The sequence below is a fragment of the Pituophis catenifer genome, unplaced genomic scaffold, assembly GCF_029215685.1.
Source record: "Pituophis catenifer annectens isolate HBS135680 unplaced genomic scaffold, rPitCat1.0.hap2 SCAF_9, whole genome shotgun sequence".
NCBI classification, from domain to species: domain Eukaryota; kingdom Metazoa; phylum Chordata; class Lepidosauria; order Squamata; family Colubridae; genus Pituophis; species Pituophis catenifer.
Window position 1 is genome coordinate 18,019,514 of NW_027256889.1, and position 27,927 is coordinate 18,047,440.

Sequence of the window (27,927 nt, forward strand, 5' to 3'; positions counted from 1 at the left end):
ATCCTTCCCAATGACCTGGGATGGGCAAGTGTTGTTGTTTGATGGTGTTAAAGGTATAATCTCAAAATGTAAGCTGTTCCAAGTAAAGCTGCCTTTTGCAATTGACTGATGGGGATTTTGTCAATGCCTCGGTAACTGTAATTTCTAAGAGAAAGGGTGAAGATTAAAGGGAATTTAGAGACAGAGTTTTGAACTTTGGCTTGGAATGTATATACTTATTTATTATTTATTTATTTATTTATTTTATTTCTATACCGCCCTTCTCCCGAAGGACTCAGGGCGGTGTACAGCCTAATTAAAAACACAAAGACAGACAAAATTTAAAAATAATTGAAATTATTAAATAATAGGCCCAATTTATAAAACCCCAAATACTTGTATTTGTGTGCATGTAAATGTGCATTCTGTAAACCACCAGGAATTATTAGTACAATACTGACAGCCAGTGGTGAAATCCAAATTTTTTTACTACCGGTTCTGTGGGCGTGGCTTGGTGGGCGTGGTGTGGCTTGGTGGGCGTGGCAAGGGAAGAATACTGCAAAATCTTCATTCCCACCCCACTCTAGGGGAAGGATACTGCAAATTCCCTCTCCACTCCTGGGGGAAGGATATTGCAAAATCTCCATTCCCACCCCACTCTGGGGCCAGCCCAGAGTGCTCAAAATTTCCGCTACCGGTTCTCCAGAACCTGTCAGAACCTGCTGGATTTCACCCCTGCTGGCAGCTGGAAGATGTGCTTCAGCCTTCACAGATCTGATGCCTTCCAGAATTGTTGTAGTATAATTCTCTGATTTTTCCTGTGGGAACATTGAAATGGGTTGGGGATATAATAGTTCTCTCTCTTCCATAAAAATGAGATATCCTATTTTTGATAGAATCCTAGATCTCCCCTTGTTCTTGTAAATGGATGGTCAGTCTGAGGTTTTCCCTAACTACAGTTCTCAACATTCCTCACTATAGGTAGTCCTCGTTACAATCATAATAGAGCCTGCTCATTACAGTCTTAAGTTGTAACGGTCATAAAATAGTGTTTTTTAATGTTGGTCAAATGCAATTTTTTTGGGTAAGACTTTGCGGCACTCATTAAGCAAACACAGCAGTTGTTAAGTGAGCCAATGATTCACTATGGGCATGCTCTTTGCAGAAAACAGGAAGTAAGTTCAGGTTTTTGAGAAAACGGAAGAATCACATAACTGTGAATCACATACTGCAAATACCATAATGCATTTCTGTTGCTGAGCACTGAATACAGTCACATGACTGGGGTTGTCAACTTTTGGAACATCAGATCTGGGCCTTAAGTCCCCCTTTTCAGGCAGATGGTAGCTTCAAACAGTTGCTAAGCAACCTGTTGTAAGTTGAGGACTACCTGTAATGGACAGCTGGCTGGGTTTCCTGGGACCTGTAGTTCCCAGTAGCAGAATGGCAGATTTCATCACCATCCCTGGAGCCTTCCAATGTTGCCCACTTTGGAGATTCTTGGTCCATGACATTAATGAGCTGGTTTCCTTAACTGTCTCACCCCATCCCTTGCAGGACAATGTGGATCTGACCAAAGCTGTTGTCATGGGTCATTCTTTTGGAGGCGCGACAGCTGTGCTAGCTCTGGTCAAAGAAGCCCAATTTAAGTGAGTATCTTCCAGAACATCTTCTATGTTAAAGAAAATTGCAACCTCAAAGAGCTTATTAAGAACAAACAACAAACATAGGAGCCGTGATGGTTGGAATGCAGTACTGCAGGTTAACTCACTGCTCACTGCCAGCAGTTCGATTCTGACCGGTTCAAGGTTGACTCAGCCTTCCATCCTTCCGAGGTTGATAAAATGAGGACTCAAGATTGTTGGGGGCAATATGCTGACTTTGTAAACTGCTTAGAGAGGGCTGTAAAGCACCGTGAAGTGGTATATAAGTCTAAGTGCTATTGCTATCAGGAGCCCTGGTGGCACAGTGGTTAGAATGCAGTATTGCAGGCTAACTGCCCACTGCCAGCAGTTCGATCCTGACCGGCTCAAGGTTGATTCAGCCTTCCATCCTTCCGAGGTCAATAAAATGAGGACTCAAGATTGTTGGGGGCAATATGCTGACTTTGCACATTGCTTAGAGAGGGCTGTAAAGCACCGTGAAGTGGTATATAAGTCTAAGTGCTATTGCTATGTGGGAAGCCAAGGTTTTTGGTCTCTTGCTTCACTAGGTGCCCTGTGCTTATTTCCCTCCTGTAGATGCGCTGTTGCCCTTGATGCATGGATGTTTCCTTTGGAAAATTCTGCTTACCCAAAAGTGACCAAGCCGGTGCTGTTTATCAACACAGAATCATTCCAGACGGCAGAGAGCGTGGCCAAGATGAAAAAAATCAGCACCACCAGCAGTGAGAGCAAGATCATTACAATCCTGTGAGTCTGCCCGGTCTCCAACTGTGATCAACGCCTTTGCGTAGTAGTAGAGAATACACAATCAGAGGAGGTGTCATTCACAGATTAGACACACACACACACACACACACACACACACACACAGCCTCTCCCTGCAGGCTTGCAGTCTAAGAAGATGTGACACAAGGAATGAGGGGGGGGGATGGAAGGGAGATGTTAAAAATAAGGTGGTATCTGAAATGAGAAGAGGGAGGGACCATTTAGGGGAAGAAAAGGGGAGAATCAGTAAGAAAAAGATGGTAAGCAACAAAGGACAGCATGGATTAGCAAAGCCAACAGAGTTGCATCCTTGTTAAGATAGCCTCTTTTTTTGGTAAGTCGTATAAAATTAATTTGGGATTTGGCACAGTCCATAACCGGAGAATCGTTTTGACTCGAGAGGTGAAATGAATGCAAACTGGCCCCTTAAAACTGAGAGCCTTTGAAAGGAAGATGCTACCAGATGGATGTGTCTGTGTGTCTGGTTTCCCCCCCCCACCCCTGTTTTCCGTGCTGGTGCTGAAGGATGAAACACTCATAGAATGGTTTTGACGCTCATTCAGGCAGGAATGCAAAGGCAGCATCAGGTCTGCTTCTTAAAATAGCACTGGCAAAGCTTTTTTGGCTGATTTTTGAAGAAGAAGAAGAAGAAGAAGAAGAAGAAGAAGAAGAAGAAGAAGAAGGGGAGGAAAAATCTCTGTCGTCTTGCTAAATAATCAGAATCCCTTGTCCAAAAAAATCCCCTATATAGAGTTGCTTTATCTGCAGACAATGGATGGTTGTCTGAAGATGACAAAAACACATCGCTTTCTCTCTTCCCCCCCCTTTAAGCTCTGCTAAAACAGATCCAGTGTTTTGTCTCATCTCTCTGTCTTTCCCAAAGAACTCTACTGCTAACATGGCGAAGGGAGTGTCTCAGGGGTGAAATTCAGTAGGTTCTGACGGGTTCTGGAGAACTGGTAGCGGAAATTTTGAGCAGTTTGGAGAATCAGCAAATACCACCTCTGGCTGGCCCAAGAGTGGGGAGGGAATGGAGATTTTGCAATAACCTTCCCCCAGGAGTGGGGAGGGAATGGGGATTTTGCAGTATCCTTTTCCTAGAGTGGGGTAGGAATGGAGATTTTGCAGTATCCTTCCCCTGCCACACCCACCAAGCCAAGCCCACCAAGCCACGCCCACAGAACCGGTAGTAAAAAAAAAATTGGATTTCACCACTGATGCACATCCTAAAATTTCATTTCTTGATAGCAGTGGCCATTATTTTCAAGAAATTGTTCTTGCAGTTTCGTAAGAGGAAGGGGTATTATGAATGTTTGCTGCCTGGAGTTACTTTTACAGTAATAAAGGCAGAATAAGAATCAAATCAAATCAATCAATAATTGAGGAACACAGGAGCTGGGACCGATCAGTTACGAAGTTCAACACATTTAATTTCAGTAATTTAATAATTTGCCCTGCCTATTGTTCTTTGATTTCAGAATTACAGCGTCATGAAGCTAAGATTAGGTCACCCCTCCTTTCCAGGAAAGTGTTGTCACATAGAGCCCGAGGAAAATTAAGTAGAGATTGTAACCGGTACTAAAAGAATTTGGATTTCACCACTGGGATATCTTAGTGCTGCGGTGTTTTCCTTTGTTTCACAAAGCACCAGAAATGGACATACTTATTTATTTTATTTATTTTATTTTATTAAATTTCTATACCGCCCTTCTCCCAAAGGACTCAGGGCGGTGCACAGCCAGAAGATAAAACACAGAAATACAAAAATTTAAAATAGATTAAAAACGAATTAAATAATTTGGCTGAATTTAAAATACCCCATAATTTAAACAGATTAAAATTTGTATTTAAAATTTATATTTAAAGGGGGAGAAGATTTAGGCCAGGCCAGCTTGATGAAATAAAAAAGTTCATAAGGCAGTATCCCTCCATTGCTCTCCAAGGCAAATGCTTGGAAGCTAGGCTGCCTTCAAACATGGGAGTTTCATGCCGAAATTAAAGAAAAATTGGAAATTTCAGACGGTTAAGACCTCTTTCCAGCCACTGGATTTCACAGTGTCTTCTGAAACTCCAAATTGCCAGCTGGGTGTTCTTTCATTGCATAGACTTTCCCAGCAGATGTTGAAATGACCTTTTTTTAATTGCTAAATCTGGGAGATGTCCCATCTTTGGACCTGGGGATCTATTTTCATTTCATTTTCATTTTCATTTTATTAGATTTCTATACCGCCCTACTCCCGAAGGACTCAGGGCGGTGCACAGCCAAACAATAAAAATACATACAATACAAAATTTAAAAATAGAATAAAATCAAATTAAATAATTTTGGCCCCGACAAATTTAAAACCCCAAACTTTTAAAACCAATTTAAAATTGAATATATAAATACTAAAAGATATTTAAAATTTTAAAAATCTTTTATAAAAGGGGGGGAAATTTAGGCCAGGCCGGCCTGGTGAAATAGTAAGGTCTTTAAGGCGCGGTGGAAGGTGCGCAGATCCGGGATCCTCTGTATCTCTGGGGGGAGCTCGTTCCAGATAGTAGGTGCCCCCACAGAGAAGGCTCTCCCCCTGGGGGCCACCAGTCGGCATTGTTTGGCTGACGGCACCCGGAGGAGCCCCTCTCTATGGGAGCGTACCGGCCGGTGGGAGGCTATTGGTGGTAGTAGGCGGTCCCGCAAGTATTTTGGATCCTGTTCTTCTCAGTGATTCACTTTTAATGTTGATATATTTTTTCTCCTAGGGGTACCGTCCACCAGAGTCAGACTGATTTCACCTTCCTAGCCGGGAACCTTGTCAATCGGGTCTACCAGACAAGGGGTACTATTGATCCATACAAAGGCCTGAATATCACCAACCAGGCTGCTCTCGCTTTCTTACAAAAGCATCTCCGTAAGTCAATATCATGAAAGTTGTTTCTTCCTCTAAAAGAGACATCATCCTATGAAGAACAAGACACCCATCAGATAAAAGGCAAAATCAAACTAGGTTAATGGACAGCATTCAGGATGGGGACTGAGAAGAGCCAATTTCAGAATAACAGAGTTGGAAGGTACCTGGAAGGTCTTCTAGTCCAGAGGTCACCCAGCTTTTGGACCTCAGGGACCACTACATTCATAATTTTAAATCCCGTGGACCACTAATATGAATTAGTGACGGGATGGGGTCCTTCAGGCACTTAATTTGGCCACCTGTTAGCAGAGAGAAGCATCCCGGTCAACCCTAGCTTTGCTGTCCATTGCAGCTAGGAATCTCAAATACGGCCAAGAATGAACGTTTGTCTTGTAGCCAGCCCGGACACTAGATCATCCCCCTGCAAACTCTGTCTTTCGAGGAGCCCAGCTGAAGTTTCGTGCACCACTCACTGAAGCACCTGACTCCCAGGGAGGGAGGGAGGGAGGGGCTGGAGCTACTAAACAGGCAGACAAGCTTAGTGCCTGAAGGACCCCATCCCGTCAGCAAGCGGGATTAATTGCTTTGGTGGGCCGTATCCGACCCAGGGGCCGTAGTTTGAGGATCGCTTATTTAGTGCAATATAAAAAATGCAAAGTTTTTCTGCGGACTACTAAAATTTTCTCACGGACCACCAATGGTCCACGGACTACCAGTTGTTGACTGCTGTTCTAGTCCAACCTGCTGCAGAAGCAGGAAACTCTACATCATTTCAGATAAATAGCCATCCAATCTCTTCTTAAAAACTTCCAATATTGGGGTACCCACAATCTCTGGAGGCAAGTCGTTCCACTGATTAATTCTAACTGCTCTAACTAATTCTAACTGTTAGGAAATTCCTCCTTAGTTCTAGGTTGCTTCTCTTTTTGATTAGTTTCTATCTGTTGTTTCTTGTCCTGCCTTCAGGTGCTTTGGAGGATAGGTTGACCCCCTCTTCTTTGCAGCAGCCCCTGAGATATTGGAAGACAGCTATCATGTCTCCCCTAGTCCTTCTTTTCATCAGATTAGACATACCCAATTCCTGCAACCGTTCTTCATATGGTTTAGCCTCCAGTCCCCTAAACATCTTCGTTCCTCTTCTCTGCACTCTTTCTAGCATCTCAACATGTCTTTATATTGTGATGACCAAAACCGAATGCAATATTCCAAGTGTGGCCTTACCAAAGCATTATAAAGTGGTACTAACACTTCACGGGATCTTGATTCTATCCCTCTGTTAATGAAGCCTAGGACTGCGTTGGCTTTTTTTGCAGCTGCAGCACACTGCTGGCTCATATTGAAGGGATTGTCCACTAGGACTCCCCAGATCCTTCTCACAGTTACTGCTATTGAGCAAGGTACCACCATTTCACCAGTTTGCCTTCTCCTAAGTGCGTGTGCTCACTCTGCATGGCACGGTAACTCTTTTATGAATGGGCAAACCCTTCCATGCTATTTCTAGAAAGTGTCACCAGATGCCTTTAAATTTCCAAATAGGTCAACTGATGAAAAAGGGTGTTCTATCCCCTATTGAATTTCATTGCATAATGCACTGGAAGACTCAAAAATGGTGAGGGTGACAACAGTTAGTCGTTAGAACTTAGCACCATAGCCTCTTGATCAGTGGTAGAATTCAATTTTTTTTTTACTACCGGTTCTGTGGGCGTGACGTGGCTTGGTGGGCATGGCAGGGGAAGGATACTGCAAAATCTCCATTCCCACCCCACATCAGGGGAAGGATACTGCAAAATCCTCATTCCCTCCCCACTCCTGCAGGAAGGATACTGCAAAATCCCCATTCCCACCCCACTCTGGGGCCAGCCAGAGGTGGTATTTGCTGTTTCTCCGAACTACTCGAAATTTTCACTACCGGTTCTCCAGAACCTGTCAGAACCTGCTGAATAGCACCCCTGCCCTTGATGCAATAACACTTTGATTTCTCCATCTAGAGCTCAAAGAAGATTTTGACCAGTGGGATAATCTTCTGGAAGGCGTAGGAGACTCGGTGGTCCCGGATAGTCCCTTGGCAAAGCCTAGCCTCTAGGCAAGAAATATCTCTGCCCAAATTGTTTTGGGGCACCTTCTGGATTCCCTTCCCCCCCTTTGTTTGAGGGGATGGAAAGCATCCTTGATCTAAAATTGCTCTCCAGATGTTGGACATTCTGCCGAATTGCTCTTCATGATGATGGACATGTTGCTGAGACCTCCTGCTATGACGGCTTCACCTGTTTAGGAAGCATCATCTACTGCCTAGAAACAGTTTGAGTTAGTTATTGCCTTAAATGTGCCTCTCCTTCTACCAGGACTACAGCAAGAGCTTAAGAAAAGGATGGATCTAATTGCGATTGAAGAAATGGAAATAAATTGGGGTGGGTGGAGGTGTAATCCTCGGGAAAATCTGCTTGCACTTTAAAGTAAACTGTAGCAGGAAAACCACAATTTCACTGCCTAGAATCTGCTGTCTTGCTATCCTGCTTGCATCTTTTTCCAACTTGCGTGCCAAGAACCAGAAAAAGAAGAACTACCATGGTTTAAAGCAGCGGTGAAATCTAAATTTTTTCCCTACCGGTTCTGTGGGCATGGCCTGGTGGGCGTGGCAGGAGAAGGATACTGCAAAATCTCCATTCCCACCCCACTCGGGGGCCAGCCAGAGGTGGTATTTGCCGGTTCTCCGAACTACTCAAAATTTCCGCTATCGGTTCTCCAGAACCTGCTGGATTTCACCCCTGGAAAGCTATTAATTGCAGCTATGAAGCTGGATTGAAAAGATCCTTCCTTTACTAACTTGGTAGAGTAGGCAAGAAGGAATATATACCCACCCAACAATATCGTGGCAGAAAATCTGTAAAGAACATACGCGATGCAAGAGCTTAAATCATTTGGAGGTCTGAGCATCAAACCGTTAAATCTTCATTTGGACCCATTTCCCACAGAAAAGAAAACACCGGGAGCCACAAAACCTGGCTGGGTGTGGTCAACTCGATGTCACTCACTCCCACCCAGTCACATGACACATACCCAGCCACGCCTACCCAGGTTTTGTGGCTCTCAGTGTTTTCTGTGGGAAACAAGTATCTCTGTGTGTGTGTGTCTCTTTCTCTCTCTCTCTCCTCTCAGGCCAGGTGAGGAGTGACTGGAAGGGGAGGGTGAGGGGTGGGGCCAGCCAGTGGTGGGTTCAGCCGATAGGGAGCCACATCAGGGAGATGAAAGAGCCGCATGCGGCTCTGGAGCCGTGGGTTGCTGACACCCGCTCTAGAACAGTGTTGGTGAACCTTTTGGGCACCGAGTGCCGAAACGGGAGCATGTGCCAGAAACCGGAAGAGCAGCTGCCTAGTGCACCTGCATGTGCCGGGAAGATGACCTTCCGGTTTCTGGTGCGCGCATGCACACTACCCACATGGTCTTCTGGTTTCTGACACTCGTGCACGAGAAGTCCAGCTGGCCGGTGTGCATGCACACACCAGAAACCAGAAGAGCAGCTGCCTGGTGCGCATGTGCGCACCGGAAAGATGATCTTCCGGTTTGCAGCCAGCTGGTCTTTGTGTGCAAATGTGTGCCAGAAACCAAAAGACCAGGTGGCCGGTGCGCAGGTGCATGTCAGAAACAAGAAGATCATTTTCCTTGCACACGCATGCATACAAGGCAGCTGCTCTTCCAGCTTCCAGCATTCCCACGCATGTGAAGATCAGCTGGCTGGCGTGCCGGATCCTGGAAGAGCAATGGGCGATAACTCACATGCCCGGAGAGATGGCTCTGTGTGCCACTTCTGGCACACGTGCCATAGGTTCACCATCTTGTCTCTAGAGCATGGTCTGATGTACTTCAGGCGATCAGGCGAGCTTACACTACAGGGTACAAACAATTCCTTCACATGCAGTTCAAAGCGCTGGTTGTTATCACTAAAATCCTTCGTGGCGTTGGGCCTGGTTATCTAAAGGACCATCAGACTTCTGTGGCTTGCATCCAGCCTGGATAATTGGGCAGAGTGACCATGTTCCAGGTCATCTATTAAGCAGTGTCTTCAACATATCTTCTCCATCACGGTGCTTGAATGTGGGACACCTTCTCTCTGTCCCCTACTTCAGCCACGTTCAAAAGGCCTCTGAAAACCTGAGACTTTCTCCAGGGTTTGGGTTAGAGGCCGTGTAGCAGCTTCCATGTGTTTGATGGTATTTTAATGGTTATTTTCCTTTCTGGCATTGGGGGTGAGGAGTAGGGTTTGCTTGTGTTATATGATTGTTTTTACTGTACACTTCCAGACTCCTCGTAGAGTTGAGCAGCCGTGCACATTTGTAAAATAAATAAAAATGAAACTGTTCTTTAATTCAAAGGCTTTGGCTAAAACTATCCCAGCTGTTCCAGCCACACTCTACACCCACAGCCTGGGACGAGACAGTGTGCAGGCTATTCAGTCCTGACAGAATAAATCAAAACTGGATCAAGTGGTTATTTTTGAGGCCACCAGTTCAACCATTCTGGGCTCAAACATTCCCCAGACTTCAGTTAAATACAGATTTCGAGTCGACCGTAATTAGCTGTGTTCACTGCACAAGGCTAAGCCATAAAGCAGTTTGCAAACCAGATAGCTGGGCCTATGCACACCGTGCCAAACTACATTGTGGCTTGACACAATGCTTGAATCTGGCGAATTATTTTCCATGGCAAAAGTGATTAAAATAAGCAAGACTTTGCTGGGAGGGGTGTTTATCCTGGAAAACTGATTCTGCATGGGCCACTTTCCCCAGAAAGTTAAATATACAATTTGGCAAAGTTTCTGGATTCCATAGGAGCAGTGTGCATAGATCCATTTTTGGAAGAAAACAATCTGAATTAATGAAGCTTTGCTGATAATCTCCACTGAAGGGCATTTTGCAGGGATTTCCTTTGTACATTGTTTAGACATTTAAGCTTGTACTGTATAGAACTCAACTGCCAACTGTTGTTCTGCAGAGACCATATTGCTTCTTTCCCTGTTCTGCTTCCATGTAAACTATTTAGCTTTGGTCAACAGAAACTTCATGACCTCTGGCTGAACAAAAAGCCGAGCTATGGTTGGATTAAAGTTTGGCTTGTTTTAACTATGGTTAATAGAATATACCTGTGATGGCGAACCTAAGGCACAATGCTTGAATCTGGCAAATTATTTTCCATTACAGAAGTAATTAAAATAAGCAAGACCGTTTGCTGGGAGGGGTGTTTATTCTGGAAAACTGAGTCTGTGGCACATGGAGTCATGTCACCTGGCACATGCGGCATCACCGTTCCTCTTCTGGGTTTCTGTCACACATGTGCGTACGATGATCAGCTGGCCTTTTTGCATGCGGCAGTTCCGGAAACCAGAAGAGCTGGTCTTCCGTTTTCCTATGTGAGTATGCACGCCGACCAGCTGATCGTTGCGTGCGCATGCGCGCCAGAAACCCGGAAGAGTAGCTGGCTAAAACCGGAAGTTCAGTAGCTGAAACCGGAAGTTCATTTTCAGGTGCGCGCATGCGCCCTGGGCAGTTCCTCTTCCGGGTTGCGGCCCAGACGAGTGTGAGCACTCCTTTTTCGGCACTCAGTGCCGAAAAGGTTCACCATCACTGGAATATACCATAATTTCCCAGGTAAATATAAGATGCTAAGCTGTAAACCATGACTCAGAATGGCTGGATTCACACACCATACTACAGTGAAGCCAAGGAAGCAACATTATAGCATAGTACGTGAGTACAAGCTGTCTCAGGAATTCTGGGAGTTGAAGTCCACAGGTTGTAAAAGGGCCACAGCTGCCCACCCCTGGTATAGTATGTTGTTTGAAAGAGAATAACAAAATGCTGGAAGGGACTTTGGAGGTCTTCTAGTCCAGCTCTCTGCTCAAGCAGGAGACTCTACACCAGGGGTGTCAAACTCAATTTCATTAAGGGGTGCATCAGGGTTGTGTTTGAACTTGGGAGACGAGGGTGGGTGTGGCCAGCTTGACATCACTCGTGTCGGGGGCACCTGTGGGGGCCTGTGCGCTCTGCCAGTGAAAATGGGCTCTTGAGCTCCGTTTTTGGCTGCGATGGCTTCCTGCAACCCTCTGCCAGTGAACACAGAGCTCGGGAAGGCTGCCCACAGCTCTCCTGAGTTCCATTTTCGCTGGCAGAGGCACCATGGGCTGATCCTTTGCTGTTTCCATGGCGGCCCCACGGGCCATATCTAAGCACCCCACGGGCCGGATCTGGCCCACGGGCCTTGAGTTTGACACCCCCTGCTCTACATCATTTCAGACCAATAGCTGCCCAATCTCTTCTTAACAGCAACGGAGTTGGAAGGGACCTTGGAGGTCATCTAGTCCAACCCCCTGCTCACGCAGGAGACCTGTACTAGGGATTCGAACCGCCGAACTGCCGACCTTTCTGATCGACAAGCTCAGTGTCTTAGCCACTGAGCCACCTAGTCAGGTTTAAAAACGTCCAGTGAAGAGGCTGTGGAGCATTTAACGGTCTGTTCAAGAACACTGTGCAGTGTGAAGGAATGTATCCAACAGTTGTGTTGCACCAGAAACAAGCAGCAGCCGAAATATTTGGTAAGGTAGATGGTTCTTCCTCAGACTGAAGGGTGTTTACAGTTGGAGAAGTTGTGTAAAAACCTTTATGGAAGATCTCCAGAACTGGAATGGTTGCGAATGGACTGCTGGGTGCTGCACGAAGAGTAGAAAGATAAGATAAATAAAAAGATACCTTGGTTGAAAACAAGTCTGACAATGGAGCTTCTCAACAAAAGGCAGCCTAGTCATTTCCTTTTTTTAGCCGCACCAGAGGACGCGAAGTCCCATTTCCAGTCTTGCCTTCGCATTGCTGGGGATTTGTTCTGACAGCCACACAATTGTTCAGGGAATCTGTTGTGTCTTGTCCCGTCTTATCCTCAGGGCGGTCACGTGCGAGAGAAAGACACGCTTCAGAGGAAGCCATTCAGTTATGGTTACATAACAGGAAGATGGAGAAAGGAAGGAAGGGAGCATCAAGGCCTCAAAAGCAGATGACGTGGTGAACCCTGGAGCTGTCTTTGCAAAGGCTGAAGCTTCTTTTGGTGCTTCTTAACTCTGACTGTTCTGTGCAATTGTTCCCAAACAGAGTTTCAGGGTTTCTTTTCACGTAGCATACTGGGAAAGGTTTTGCAGCTGTAGGAGCGCACTTGAACATCCAAAATAGACTGTTTCTTCAGGAGAAACGTCCTCAAGGGAGACAAAGCAAAAGCTTTATCGTGCTGTGAACATCTGCCTCCCTTTGAGAACCAGTCTCCATGGGTCTTTAAAGACAGCAGAAGCAGCAGCCTCTGGAGGAGAGAGGTTTTGCTCTATCCAGAGGCCAAAAGGAACAAGCTCTCAACATCTGGAAAAAGACCATTTCTTTCCGTTGGAAGATTTTCCTCTTTGAAAAAACCCAACCTCCAAGGAACGGAGGAAGCCTGGTGATGGTGTCCCCTTAACTCCATTCCTTGACTAGTGCTGAAATGTTGGAACTCTTCTCCATTTTTATTTATTTATTTTGGATAGGAGTAATGAATAGGAGGATAGAATTTTTAAAAGTTAAAATAGGTGCCTTCAGCTTGTACCTCTTTTTAAAAAAATAATAATAATACAAACATTGTGCTAACCATAGGTTCCTCTTTTTCTGACAGCATGAGCTTGGATGTTATGATTGGTGAAACATGGTTTGTTTGTAGTACAGCATGTGGTGTGAATCCAATCCGTTTTGGTTTATAGGTAGTCCTCTACATGATCACAGTTGGGAGCAGAATCCTCATTGCTAAGGAAGGTGGTTCTTAAGGGCTTGATTTTATGACCTATTTTGCCATGATTGATAAGTAAACTGTTGCAGTTGTTAAATGAATCATGTGGTCATTGAACAAATCTGACTTTCCTCATTGACTTGGTTGAATAAAGAATTCTATTCTATTCTATTCTATTCTATTCTATTCTATTCTATTCTATTCTATTCTATTCGGTGGATGGCTTATATAATTATGATATAAATTTAAATAGCTGTCCAGTGTATGTTAATCTATCACGGTACGGCAATGGTTGGATTTAAATAGCAGGAACACTGATATTCATTGATTGCATTGGCTTATATGAAATCATTCAGGTGGGGGAGAATTTCTAAGTAGAGAAGAATTATAGAACCATAGAATCCTAGTCCTGTTTCAAAGCTGGAAGATGAATTAGGAATGCTCAGTGTGTATTCTGCGGCTACATGTATAAGCTTTATATTCCATTAATGGTACCATCTGTCATTTCACAAATAGAGACGCCAGTGTCTGCTTCTGCTTCTGCTCCCCGATTTTATTTTTTGCTATCATCTGTCTGTCTTATCATCTATCCATTCATCCATCCATCCATCCATCTCCAGCTGCTTTATTCTTTGCCTCTGCAATTTCTTTGCTGTCTCGAATGACAAAACAGCCCTGGTGAGAGTGTCAGATTACTCATACAAAGATGACCTACTAAAGCTCATGAACATTTAGCAGACTTCCTTTTCATTCTGTAGCCTCAAGCACAAAAGAAATGAAATGTATGCATATGGTCGGGGCATAGAATTTATGCAAGCAGCAGAGGTTAAGAAGGGGCAGCGCTTCCATCACTTCATTGTGGTTGCCATCTTCTGTTTTTGACCTCCCTCCCTAGGTCATCTTGATGAATATGATCAGGTTATTTTTGATCTTTGGGCTAATTTCTACTTATATTGATATTTAGTTAAGCTCCCTTAGTGTTGTCCAAAGACTACTGATAAAGTCATCAAATGCAATATTGTATTTGGACAGCAACGTTAAAAAGGCACCTTGAAACTCCTTAAAATTGGCATTTGTTTTCTGCAAAACTCTACAGCAGTGTTTTTCAAACTTGGCAAGTTTAAGAGACATGGATTCTTTCCAACTCCTAGAAATCCCCAGCCAAATGGCTGAGTGGAGAATTCTGGGAGTTGAAGTCCACATGTCTTGACGTTGCCAAGTTTGAGAAACACTACTCTTGTGGGTTCTTAGAGGATCAGATGAGGACAAATGAGGAGTCTAACTGATTTCATTGCCAGATTTTGGAGTATGTTTGGGCCAGATGCCCCCTATAGCAATAGAATTTAGACTTCTACACCGCTTCACAGTGCTTTACAGCCCTCTCTAAATGATTTACAGAGTCAGCATATTGCTCCCCAACAATCTGGATCCTCATTTTACCCACTTCGGAAGGATGGAAGGCTGAGTCAACCTTGAGCCTAGTGAGATTTGAACTGCCAAATTGCAGGCAGCAGAAGTAGCCTGCAGTTCTGCATTCTAACCACTGCGCCACCATGCAGTTTCTCTCCTTGAATTAGCTCACCTCTTTCTGACTACCTACCCCGTTGCTTATTTACCTGCCAAGGTAAACCAACTTCAGTCAGCCCCATCCAACATTGCTAGTACCATATTAAGAATTGGGTCCAAAGTGGACATCATGTTTTCTGCTCATGTCATCTGTCCTTTATTTGAACCAATTTCTCCATATGTAGGATTTAGATACAGTTTTCCTATGAAGTTGATGAGAAACACAGATTGTTTTTTTAATGAGTATTGGAGGAAATGCATCATAAATGAAGCATTTTACATTATTTATTTATTAAAAAAAAAACAAAAATAGCACACAAATACCAATCTCTCTATAGTATTCTTATATCCTGCCGAATGACAGAATTAAATTATTAATATTTATTGCAGTTTTCTTAATAATAGGAAAACATAGGAAATTAAACATATGCATTAGTATATGGTAATCCAAATACATAGGTCTATAGAGGGACTCCCTACTGTAAAATGCTTCTGGAAGTAAAGATCTTCAGATTGTTGAATAAGCGGTATCGTTCAGGGGTGAAATGCTTCCAGTTCGGACCAGATCACGATGGTGGCGGGTGATCCCGAGAACTGGTAGCAAAAATCTCTGCCCCCCCCATGCCCAGCTGAGCCGCACCATCAGAGGTTTGGGGTTTTTTACTTTTAAAAGCATTTTTTCTAAAACCTCTGGCCGAAGAGGTTGTAGAAAAAATGCTTTTAAAATTTTTTTTAAAAAAGAAGTTGGCCACGCCCACTCAGTCACATTACCCCCCCACCAAGCCACGCCCACAGAACCGGTAGTAACAAATTTTACATTTCGCCACAGGTATCGTTCCAGGCTTGGGTTATTTATTTTTTATTAGTAGCAGTAGGCCTAAAACATGTACTGTGTTGTGTAATACACCTATATTTAACTTACCACTTTGGGAATGAGACGGAGGAAGCAGACGAAGCAACTAATTAAAAGCATCACAGCAAATGATAAAACCACTAGGTATAACAATTAATTTCAGCCCCATTAAGGTGGATTCTGATTGAATGGAAATTCAATTCTTAGCAGAACAGCTCAACAGGGAAACCAATTAGCTGCATAGAGAACAGGGTCCCTTCACTGGATGGATCGACATGAAAGCTAGACGGCTCTTGATCTGGGATACTTGCATCTGGATTTCTCCTGTATCGAAGAGAAGGATGGACCCCAGTGACCCAAATTTATCCCTCCCAGTTCTGTGATTTTAATTTCCGTGGGTCTTCTTAGCGCTAATTTAGCTCAGTAATAGTGTGTTGCAGTGGTGAAACCCAATTTTTTTTTACTACCGGTTCTGTGGGGGTGGCTTGGTGGGCGTGGTGTGGCTTGGTAGGCGTGGCAGGGGAAGGATACTGCAAAATCTCCATTCCCACCACACTCCAGGGGGAAGGATACTGCAAAATCCCCATTCCTGGGAGAAGGATACTGCAAAATCCCCATTCCCTCCCCACTCCTGGGGGAAGGATATTACAAAATCCCCATTCCCTCCCCAATCCTGGGAGAAGGATATTGCAAAATCTCCATTCCCACCCCACTCGGGTCAGCCAGAAGTGGTATTTGCCGGTTCTCCGAACTACTCAAAATTTCCGCTACCGGTTCTCCAGAACCTGCTGGATTTCACCCCTGGTGTGTTGGTGAAGCACAATAAGAAATTCCGAAATGGGGCAGCATTCTTTGAAAATAATAATAATAATAATAATAATAATAATAATAATAATAATAATAATAATAATAATAATAATAATAATTTTATTTCTATACTGCCCTTCTCCCGAAGGACTCAGGGCGATGTACAGCCTATTTAAAAACACAGACAAAACAACAATATAAAATTTAAAATAATTAAATAAATTGGCTCAGATTTAAAACCCCAAAAAATTTAAATACCCCAATTTAAAACTATTGTGTTGATAGTCCGGCCTGGCGGAACAACAGGGTCTTTAATGCGCAGCGAAACACCCGGAGGTCGGAGATCTTACGAATTTCCAGGGGCAGTTTGTTCCACAGGGCTGGGGCTCCCACAGAGAAGGCCCTCCCCCTGGGTGTCGCCAGCCGACATAACTTGGCTGATGGCACCCTGAGGAGATCCTCTCTGTGGGAACGGACTGGTCGGTGGGAGGCTATTGGTGGCAGAAGACGGTCTCGGAGGTACCCGGGTCCTATGCCAAAATAAGAGGAATGGCAAATTTGGACCAAGTCCAACAGCTGCTTCAATTTATTCCTGAAAATACAAGGGGGTGGTTATCTCCCGCTCTACATAAGGTATCTTCTTGAGGGCTTCGGATTTGAGAAGGGACAGAAGAATCCTTTATGTGTCTACTCAAAAGCAGATGTCCAGTGGGGGTGTTAAATAGCTTTGCAATCAAAAAACCTGCCCTCTTTTTAGTTGTTACATGTGGGAGCCACATTAAAACACCTAGATCTAGTTTATAATGAAATGTGCATGTTGATATTTTCACTTGAAAAGGGAAGTTATGTCGGGATCCTGCTGAAGCCTTTGAAGTTAGTGGCTTTGGAGGGGGAAGCATTCTACAACGATACGAAAAAGCTTTTAATGTCTTCGCTTCTCTGCTAATTGATATCTTGAACAGAACTGTGACATGAATTCCAGAGAGGGCAGCTGGCTGCCTTCTCTACCGTCTTCACATACCACCAACTTTCCCCGCAAATAGCTGGAGTCAGTCCATTAAAAGAGGGATCAGAAATAATTTATACAATTGCCATTTGAAAGATTAAAATCAAGCAAGCCCTATCTTCCCAGTCTAGAAAAGGGCTCCTTTTGTCATACACTGGAGACTATACACACCATTAGTATGATCACCGAAAGCCATCTGTCTTGGTGAGATAAACTTGATATAGTCCCTTGGGCAAAAGGGAGGACAATGTTTTCACTGTGGGGTGTTGCAGAGTGATATACAGGCTCAAACTTGCCTTGAGATCTGAATCTACTCAATTGCACAAGCATCCCAATTGCACAAGCATCAACTGAGCCGTAGCCAGCTTCCAATTCTTCTAGAATCACCTTGATGATTCTAGAAGAATCATCACCTTACTCACTACAGTAGTGGAGAACTTGCAAATATCTTCAAATATCACTGATATCTTCAAATATCGCTGAACAGCATCGTACAGGGTTTTGGAACTCACGTAACAAACCAAGGGATCTCACAATCTGAGGGAGATGGGCAGTTTGGAAATAGGATAGATAGATAACAGATACCGATAGATATATAGATAGATAAATAGATAGATAGATAGATAGATAGATAGATAGATAGATAGATAGATAGATAGATGGATGGATGGATGGATGGATGGATGGATGGATGGATGGATGGATGGATGGGTGGGTAGGTAGATGGGTGGGTGGGTGGGTGGGTGGGTGGGTAGGTAGATAGATAGATAGATAGATAGATAGATAGATAGATAGATAGATAGATAGATAGATAGATATAAGTGAGCCCAGTCATAATTACTATCACTCTAAAATTGTATATTTGGGATTTGTAATTCAAAACAAATATGGAAGTCCTAATTTGATGATTGCTAGATCAAAGAGTAGTGAATATAATTTAGCTCAGAGTTGAACTGTTGAGTTGTTGAAGGTCATGAGATCTTCTGGCTTTATTTCACAGCTACATTCAGTTTCTGTTACACTATTAAATAAGAAGGCAGCTCTGTTGCCTTGGGATAGTACCATTTTTTTAAAAAAACTTGTTTTTGCCAAATGACTCCTCTGTCTTTTTCTTTTATCATAACTATCCAGTCTCTATTTCTTAGCAAAGTACCACAACTGAAGCAGGATGAAGAAGCCAGCTCTTAATTGGAGTCAACTGCATCTGTAGTTTGTTTAGCTTAGCACATTGATTTTGCCCAAGGTAGCAAAATACAACAAAGAATAGAACATCCCTTAGTTTACACTTTTGCTCTTTTTAATAGAAATTAAACATTCAATGACCTGGCTCCTAGCATCTGTTGACAAAAACCAGCAAAAGCTGATCCGGGAAAAAAGGCTACTATCTGAGGCCTATCTACAAATCCCATTAGAAAGGCCCTTGCCCTTGTTGCCATGGAGACAGAGAGCAGCTGTAAGGGAAGGCTGCAAGATGGCCATGACAGACTGTACCCACAGATGGATTAGATGGCATGGATCTGCCTCAGATGGACAATGTCAAACATCAGATTTCCTGATGCAACTTACAAGCCAAACGACCAACTTGTAAATCTTAGGGTCCATAAATAGGTCATTTCCCAAGAAATCAAGGGCATCTCCAAACAGTTATAAACCTTAGCATGGATTTGCATAATCTTTGCATATCTTGATTTATATGAATAGATGGAATAGATTTTTTTTGACAGTAGATTTATACATCATAGTAACACCTGTCATTTTTTCTCCTTGTACGTTTTTATTGGGTTATAAGGTAACTCCTGTCATTTTTAATTAATCCACAAGTGGGTGTCACAAGCAGTTAGTTTTCTCCAACCTGAGGGCCAACTGGGCATGTGGAGAATTCTGGAACTGGAATTCCATACAACTGGAGGGTCTCCAATTTGGGGAAAGCTGTACTCAGTTGAAACCAAACTTATCATATTCTGGCTCAGTATAATATATATGTGTACAGTTCTTGAACTTTACATAAGACTTGGACTGTGAACAGCTTTGCCTTTAGGCAAGGTTTCACAACCTTAACATATTTTAAATGGGTGGACCAACTCTCAAAACCAACTCCCAAATCCCAAGACCAATTCCCTAGCCAGTATGGCTATTGTTAAGAATTTTATAGGCCGAAATGTGCGTAGATGGAAATTACAAAGCTTGGGAAACATGGTGCTAGATTAAAATAGGGGTGATTAGTTTTTTTTTTCCAATTTATTGTGCACAAACCACCTTGGGTTGCCTCTTGATTGTGCCTGAGTTCTTGACCTGTTTAGTAGGCTGTTTTTGTTGGCCTTATATGCCCTGTTGAAACAATCTCTTGTTTCTTGAACAACCTTGTTCCTATAGAAGCCAGGGGGTGAAATCCAGCAGGTTCTGACAGGTTCTGGAGAACCGGTAGCGGAAATTTTGAGTAGTTCGGAGAACGAGCAAAAACCACCTCTGGCTGGCCCCAGAATGGGGTGGGAATGGAGATTTTGCAATATCCTTCCCTCAGGAGTGAGGAGGGAATGGGGATTTTGCAGTATCCTTCCCCTGGAGTGGGTTGGGAATGGAGATTTTGCAGTATCCTTCCCCTGCCACACCCACCAAGCCATGCCCACCAAGCCACACCACGCCCACCAAGCCACGCCCACAGAACTGGTAGTAAAAAAAATTGGATTTTACCACTGATAGAAGCATATATGATGTCACATGCATTGATAGAGATAGAGACAGATGAGATATGATAGAGAGAACTTGTACAATTCTATAAGTCCATATCATACCATTGTTATTTCCAGCTTTTTATAAAAGTAATAAATTTAAGGCATAATGAGAAGAAGAAAAATACAGTATTATGTTTTGAGAGGATACACACATACACATTCATAGATTCAATACCATTATTAAAATAAGCACATATTTAGCCAACCTCACTATGAAATTTATGATATTGACCTGGCTAGCCATTCAGTAAATTCGATTCATTTAGAATGTGATCCCTTGTCCAATTGCAAAATTATCTTTTAAAAAAATCAGCTAAGCCGTTTTAAATAGCAAGAAGAAAAGAAAAGCATTTCTGATTTGTATAATAAGAAAGCATTCTGCTGATAAAGGTTTTGAACCATCTCTCCTGCAATAATGCTGAAAGCTATCCTTATACAACAGAATCACATCTGAATACTTTATCACTTAGTGTTAGGAAATAAAGGTACAAGATATGCTGGAAAACTATGATGCATAAAATATTTCCTGTGGAAAAGACAAAAATAATTGCATATTATAAATTTAGGGTGGGAGCAGGTCACCTCAAGCCCCCCCAGATCTTTGCAGCTCCTTTCCAAAATGTGTTGGCAAAACAACTCCAGATGCTAACGTGGTTTTCTACTTCGTCTTCTTTTTTTTTTGTGAAAGTAAGTAGGGCAGCAACAGTAGCCTCAAATAACCTTAATACACCTATTTCATTTCTGCTTTAAAAAAATCAGCTTGCTAAAGATGTAAAAGGGCAGAGTATTCTAACTGCCTTTATGTGAAGTCACTCATTCTTAGATGTAGCCTTTGATGAGTGAAAAACAAAATATATCCCCAGCCACAGAACTAAGACGGAAGTCAAAATTAGGTTCAAAGAGTAAGATGCTCTATAGGAAATGTAAATGCGTGTTTCAAAAACTGAGTAACAGCCAATGGCATATGCCTGACAAAGCTCAAAACCCAAGGGATTGTTCTGAAGGCTTTGATAGTGTTTATAAATACTTGGATAGTGGAGAAAAGGTGTCTGCTTTGTATTAATCCGGATTCCTTGCATTGATTTAATGCTATGTAGACTCATGGAAAATAATTGCATTTTTTTTTAGAATGTACTTTATGCATCCAGAAATTAATGCTTGAAGGACATGGAAATTTTTAGCTGCTGCTGAAAGAACTACAGATATACTACAGCTTGTCTTATTTTTCATGTTCCTATGCATGGAATGAATTACCTTTTTTTCCAGGGCTGCGCACTGCAAACATACTTTGTCTTTATTTAAAATATTTTGCCTGCATTCTGCGCTAAATGCATTGTTAAAGTAGTAATGCAGAATTTGATAAGGAGATGACTTTTACAAATCCAACCATGTTCCTGTGTCTTATAAGACAATCTTCAGTTTGTCTGTTTTTAACAGAAAACGGAACTAATTAGTTAGTTAGTTAGTTTATTATATTTATATACCGCCCTTCTCCTGAGGGACTCAGGGCGGTGAACAGCCATGGTAAAAACAATATACAACAAAAGTTAAAAGCTTATTAAAATAATTCAATCATTCGGCCAAATTTAAAATATCCAACTAAAATCATTTTAAAACCCCTATCAAAACCCAATTTAAAAAACCTTTAACCTGTCAGACCAACTTGCTGGAATAATAGGGTCTTCAGAGGGTGCCGGAAGGCATGGAGGTCGGGGATCCTTCATTTGTCCGGGGGCAGTTCATTCCATAGGGCCGGGGCCCCTACAGAGAAGGCTCTCCCCCTGGGGGTCGCCAGCCTACACTGTTTGGCTGACGGCACCCTGAGGAGGCCCTCTCTGTGGGAATGTATTGGTCGGTGGGAGTAATGGTTTACTTTAAATTGAGTTTTCACTCTATTTGCTACCAAGATTCCATGTTAGGAGGTAGATGGCCATCGAAATTTGATAAAATAAAAATAAAGAAATCAAATCATAACAAAGACGTAAAAGAAATAACATGGAACAATGTGGCAGCGAAACAAGAAGAGATACACTTTTATCAAAGGTAGCCCAGGAAATTGTGATATTCACCATTAGCAAAAGCACTTAGACTTATCTACCACTTCACAGTGCTTTTTACAGCCCTCTCTAAGCAGTTTCCAGAGTCAGCATATTTGCCCCCAACAATCTGGGTCCTCATTTTTTATTACCGGTTCTAAATCTGGGTTCTAAAATTTTTTATTACCGGTTCTATGGGCGTGGCTTATTTAGTGGTTTGGTGGGGATAATGAAGGTGGGCGTGGCCAATTTTTTTTTTACTTTTAAAAGCATTTTTTCTACAACCTTAAGAGGTTGCAGAAAAAAATGCTTTTAAAAGCCTCTGACGATCCCAGCTGAGCCGCGCGATCATCAGAGGCTTTTTTTTTTTACTTTAAAAAGCATTTTTTCAGCCGAAGAGGTTGTAGAAAAAATGCTTTTAAAAGTAAAAAAAAAAAGTCTCTGATGAGGTGGGCGGGGTGAGCAAGCAGCAACCGGGCCGGGGACCGGTTCGGGGACGTGGCCAGCCAATGTTATTACCGGTTCTCCGAACTACTACAAATTTTTACTACCGGTTCTTATGAACCGGTGCGAACCGGGAGCAACTCACCACTAATTTTACCCCCTCAGAAGGATGGAAGGCTGTGTCAACCTTGAGCCTGGTAAGATCCAATCTGCCAATTTGCAGTCAACCGGCAGTCAGCAGAAGTAGCCTGCAGTACTGCACTCTAACCACTGCGCCACCGCGGCTCAAATTTGTATTTATTATTAAATAATTAAATTAAATAATCAAGATGGTTGCTGCAACTGCACAACCAAAACCTCACTCTTTCTTACTTGTGTTGTGCACTTGACACAGGTTATACTGGAGCAAGGCTTTGATTGTGCAGCCACAGGCATTATTTTGACTTTTTGACCTGTCCTGCAGACATTTGCTGGCAAATAGTCTATAAAGGAGAACAGAGGCCTCCATACTCCACTCCTCTTAAAAGGTTACTGCAGATGAAAATATGGGTTGCTTTTCTGCTGCGGCTTCTCATAAAAAAAACATACATCAGTACTGTATAAAGAATGAAGATAAATTTATGCGTAGTTCAGGGGGAAAAAACCTCTTCAGCTCAAAATCAAACCTGCCAGTTCTTTTGGCTTTTTTAGCACGAGGACAGTGAACTACAAGGTCCATGCCTCCCTGTTCCAAACATCTACTGTATTTTTCTGTAATGTTTAGATGCTAATAGAGACATTCCCTTTGATCCCTTTGAAAGACATGACCTGAAACCTGCTGGTAACCATTAGCTGCCAAAGATCATTCAATAAGGCCTTAGGCCCTGGCATCCATGTTTAAAATACACCTCTTTAGCCAAACTCAAGGCCCGGGGGCCGGATCCAGCCCGTGGGGTGCTTAGATCTGGCCATCGGGGGGGGGGCTTAGATCTGGAAACAGCGAAGGACCGGCCCGTGGTGCCTCTGCCAGTGAAAATGGACCTCGGGAGGGGCACGTGCAGCCCTTACAAGCTCCATTTTTGCTGGCAGAAGATTGCAGGAGGCCGTCGCAGCCAAAAACGGAACTTGGGAGTCCGTTTTTGCTAGCAGAGCACTCAGGCCATCACAGGCGCCCCGACACAAGTGACATTGAGCTGGCCACACTCACTCTGGCCACGCATGCCCCCCCATCCCGAGGTCAAACACAACCCTGATACGGCCCTCAATGAAATCAAGTTTGACAGCCCCGTCTTTAGCTATTAATAGCCAAACAAGGCATTAGGGAGAAAAAGCACCTATCTATTCCCACCCAGTGTTTCTCAACCTTGGCAATTTTAAGACAGGTAAACTTCAACTTGCAGAATTATCCAGCCAGCGTGGCTGGCTGGCTGAAGAATTCTGGGAGTTGAAGTCCACCTGTTTTGAAATTGCCAAGGTTGAGCCCTTCCCCTGTTGGCTGGCTTTCTATGATGTTTGTAGCCCTCCCTTACCAAGATCATAGAAAGCATCACACACAAATTGTAGGATTGACCCCTCAAAAGCATTCTGTTATTCAGAAGCGAAGGAAGGTCTAAGCTTCCCTTTAACTGGAGCCCCAGGATTGACCCATTAATTCCTACAACCACAGATCAATATTGCAAATGATCTTCGTTACAAGGCATGCTACCTAAGAGGGAGTCCTTGTGAAGACAGTTCATCCCTTTGAGACGAGGTAGGCTTGGTCGAGAAATAAACATTTAGCCATCTCATCAGAAGGAGGTATTAATAATACAAAAGACTTTCTGAGCTTGTTAGGCCTGAGCTTACTTTTTTGTTCCTTGCTGTCTAATTGGGGACGAGGGATTTTTTTTTTTTTTAGCACTTCACCTAATCTCTTTAGACTCTTCTATTTTAGTTTCACAGCAAATGCCTTGTCGGAACACGTTTTTTCCTCCGGTGTTGAATATTTCATAGCTGGTCTGCTTTGCATGGCTATGCAGTGGGTTGTTGGAAACGACAGGTCTCTAGCAGAAGTGGGTTTCAGCAGGTTCTGACCAGTTCTGGAGAACTGGTAGCAGAAATTTTGAGTAGTTCAGAGAACCGGTAGTAAAAATTCTGACTGGCCCTGCCCCCATCTGTTCTCTGCCTCCCGAGTCCCAGCTGATCTAGAGGAAATGGGGATTTTGCAGTAACCCTCCCCTGGAGTGGGGACGGAATGGGGATTTTGCAGTAACTTTCCCTACCACGCCCACCAAGCCATGCCTACCAAGCCATGCCACACCCACTAAGCCACACCCACAGAACTGGTAGTAAAAAATTTTGAAACCCACCACTGGTCTCTAGTCTAGACTCTGGATCCAAGGTGAAGAAACCAACGCTCAACACTTTGCAGCAACTAATCAATGTGCTTCGTGTCATTGAGGAAGGTAGTGTGGAGGGCGGTGGGTAGAAACCCACTTTCACAGCAGCTGTTTACCTATCAGAGAACAGCAGGAAGACTGTGGTATGGTAGACCCCATGTGACATTTTTAATGCTTTCCTAGACTGGGTAATGGTGAAGGCAAATGGTATCACCAAAAGTAGGAGAGAAGAAGAATCCAGGGGTGGGCTTCAAAAATTTTAGCAAGGGGTTCTCTGCCTGGTTGCTGAGTGGACGTGGCCATGGTGAGGAAGAAGTGCCTGCCCTTTGGAACCCTATCCTAGGAAAGGTCACACAGCCCTCACCCCACTTCCCTTAAACCAGTCTTGGAGATCTGGATTTTCCTCCAGACCCTTAGTTGTGTTAGTTTGTGGTATCTCCCTGTTATAATCACTTTTTTTTTTTTAGCTCAATGGTTTCATTTTTAACTGGTATCTCGAGAGTTGCTGCTGAGTTGGGTGGCGTTGGAAATTTCCATTACAAATAAATTCCATTTCTACTAGTTAAAAGGAGCAGCGTTGTATTTAACTGATTATATTTCGCCTTTCACTGTAAGTTCAATTTAACTGTTTTATGAGCTGATTTCAGAAGTCTTAAAAGGATAATAAATAAAATAATGGAATAAAAGAGTGCCAGAAGCTTAAAAGGAATAATCTAGCAGGCCACTTATCATGCATCTCCTACAACATTAGCTAAAGAAACTAGTTTAGCTTTACCCTTTGCTGAAGATACTGCATTTCTTAGATTTTGAAAAAAATGCCACTATTTATTGTACATATCATTTATGTTTCTAGGAATTGCATCCCACACATCAGGTCATAACTGTCTAGCAATGCCCCATCAAGACAATCTGTTGCCCAAGTCAGAGGACACGACAATGTTTCATTATGGCTTCTCCAGATGCCCTCTGGAAGTTAATATCCAATTATAATTTGTAATGCAATAGGAAAAATGCTTTAAAATATGAAGCACGTTCATATTAACATTAAATCAAATTCTGCTGGCCCATCCTTATTTGCTGAATATCGCTCCAGTGCACTGTTCAAAACCCAAGATATTTTTTTAAAATTGAAGTCCCTAATATTCATCTTCTTCTTTTTTTCTTCCTTACTAGTATCTATCTCTTCCCACTTATTACTATAACCATGTTGCTTGTATCTTTCTATTGATATTGTTTTTATTGTTTCTTAGTACAATTTGATAGCTTATTAGTAACCTTGACTATCACCAAGTGTTGTATCTTTTTATTCTTGATGAATGTATTTTATTTTCCTTATGTACACTGAGAGCTTATTTATTTATTTATTTATTTATTTATTTATTTATTTATTTATTTATTTATTTATTTATTTATTTATTTATTGGTTCGATTTATATGCCGCCCTTTTCCAGAGACTCAGGGCGGCTTACAATGCGTTAAGCAATAGCCTTCATACTTTTGTATATTTATACAAAGTCAGCTTATTGCCCCCACAATCCAGGTCCTCATTTTACCTACCTCGAAAGGATGGAAGGCTGAGTCATCCTTGAGCCTGGTGAGATTTGAACTTGCAGTAATTGCAGGCAGCTGGTGCTACTTAACAGCACTTTAGTCTGCTGCGCCACCAAGGCAAATTTCTTGTGTATCCAATCACACTTGGCCAATAAAGAAGAAAGAAAGAAAGAAAGAAAGAAAGAAAGGAAGGAAGGAAGGAAGGAAGGAAGGAAGGAAGGAAGGAAGGAAAAAGAAAGAAAGAAAGAAAGAAAGAAAGAAAGAAAGAAAGAAAGAAAGAAAGAAAGAAAGTCCCTAATATAGAGAAACCAAGAGAATTTTTCAATAGTAGCAACCTCATAGCTGTGGAAAATCACTTATTATTGAAAATAATATTAATATAAAGTTAATTTAAGGAGTAGAACTAATTTTAGATGTACTAAAACTCTGATCTGAGCTCCCTCACTTCACCCTTACTCACTGTTCTCCAGCATTTGGTAACAGATAATGGAATGACAGAGTTGGAAGTGGTACCTAAGGACAATGCCTTATTTTATCTAATAGCAGAATTGTTTGACCCTCAATATGGATGGAAAGAATTTTATAGAAAATAATAGATTGCTTTGGGCTCTAGCCGAGTTAGGGGACCTAGATGCTTAGTCCTATAAGCATTGGTTTGGTTCAACCATCATGCTAATGTGATTTATTTGTAGTTTAGTGCATTATCTACACATTGCCACTGTGAGTTAGTTAACAAAGCATGGTATAAAAATAATAAGTTAGCCAGTTCATAGTACAAACCACCCAAGGTACTTATGGATAGCCAACACAGTATGGTGATTGCAGGTTTGATCTAAATTTAAGTCCCCCTTCAACCTCTCCTGCGCGAGCTGCACTGGCTCCCGGTGGTCTTCCGGGTGCGATTCAAGGTGTTAGTCATCACCTTTAAAGTGCTCCATGGCTTAGGACCTGGGTACCTACGAGACCGTCTTTTGCCACCAATAGCCTCCCACCGACCAGTTTGTTCTCACAGGGAGGGACTACTCAGGGTACCGTCAGTCAAATTTTGCCGATTGGCGACTCCCAGGGGGAGGGCCTTCTCTGTGAGGGCTCCAACCCTTTGGAATGAACTGCCCCTGGAGATACGGAATATCCCTGATCTCCGTGCTTTCCGCCGTGCCCTCAAGACCCTGATGTTCCAACAGGCGGGGCTAAACATATGAACATGTGAATGATTTTTTAAAATGTTATCTAATTCTGGGTTTTATTTAATTGGCCAAACTAAGTAATAATTTTAATTAGCAATTTTATGATGTTTGTGTGTCTATATTTTTCCTTGGCTGTACACTGCCTTGAGTCCTACGGGAGAAAGGCGGTATAGAAGTATAATTAATAAATAATAACTAATAAATAAACCTACAGGATGACTTTGGGCAGTCTTTCTTTCTCTCTTAGCCCAACCTAGTTTACAAGATTCTTGTTTTGGGGTCCCTAGTAGCTTTTTGA

The 27,927-nt window shown here is 42.7% G+C and overlaps 1 protein-coding gene across 1 annotated transcript in view; it reads left to right on the forward strand.

Annotated features, from left to right (window-relative positions):
* The window catches only part of PAFAH2 (platelet activating factor acetylhydrolase 2), a 37,299-nt gene extending 27,646 nt beyond the window's left edge, over positions 1-9,653 (forward strand). The window contains exons 7-10 of the mRNA XM_070949717.1: positions 1,537-1,628; positions 2,220-2,390; positions 5,151-5,299; positions 7,288-9,653. Of these exons, the coding sequence (XP_070805818.1) occupies positions 1,537-1,628; positions 2,220-2,390; positions 5,151-5,299; positions 7,288-7,382 (507 nt within the window). The 3' untranslated portion in view covers positions 7,383-9,653. The remainder of the gene's footprint in view (positions 1-1,536; positions 1,629-2,219; positions 2,391-5,150; positions 5,300-7,287) is intronic.
* Positions 9,654-27,927: the final 18,274 nt, after the last annotated feature.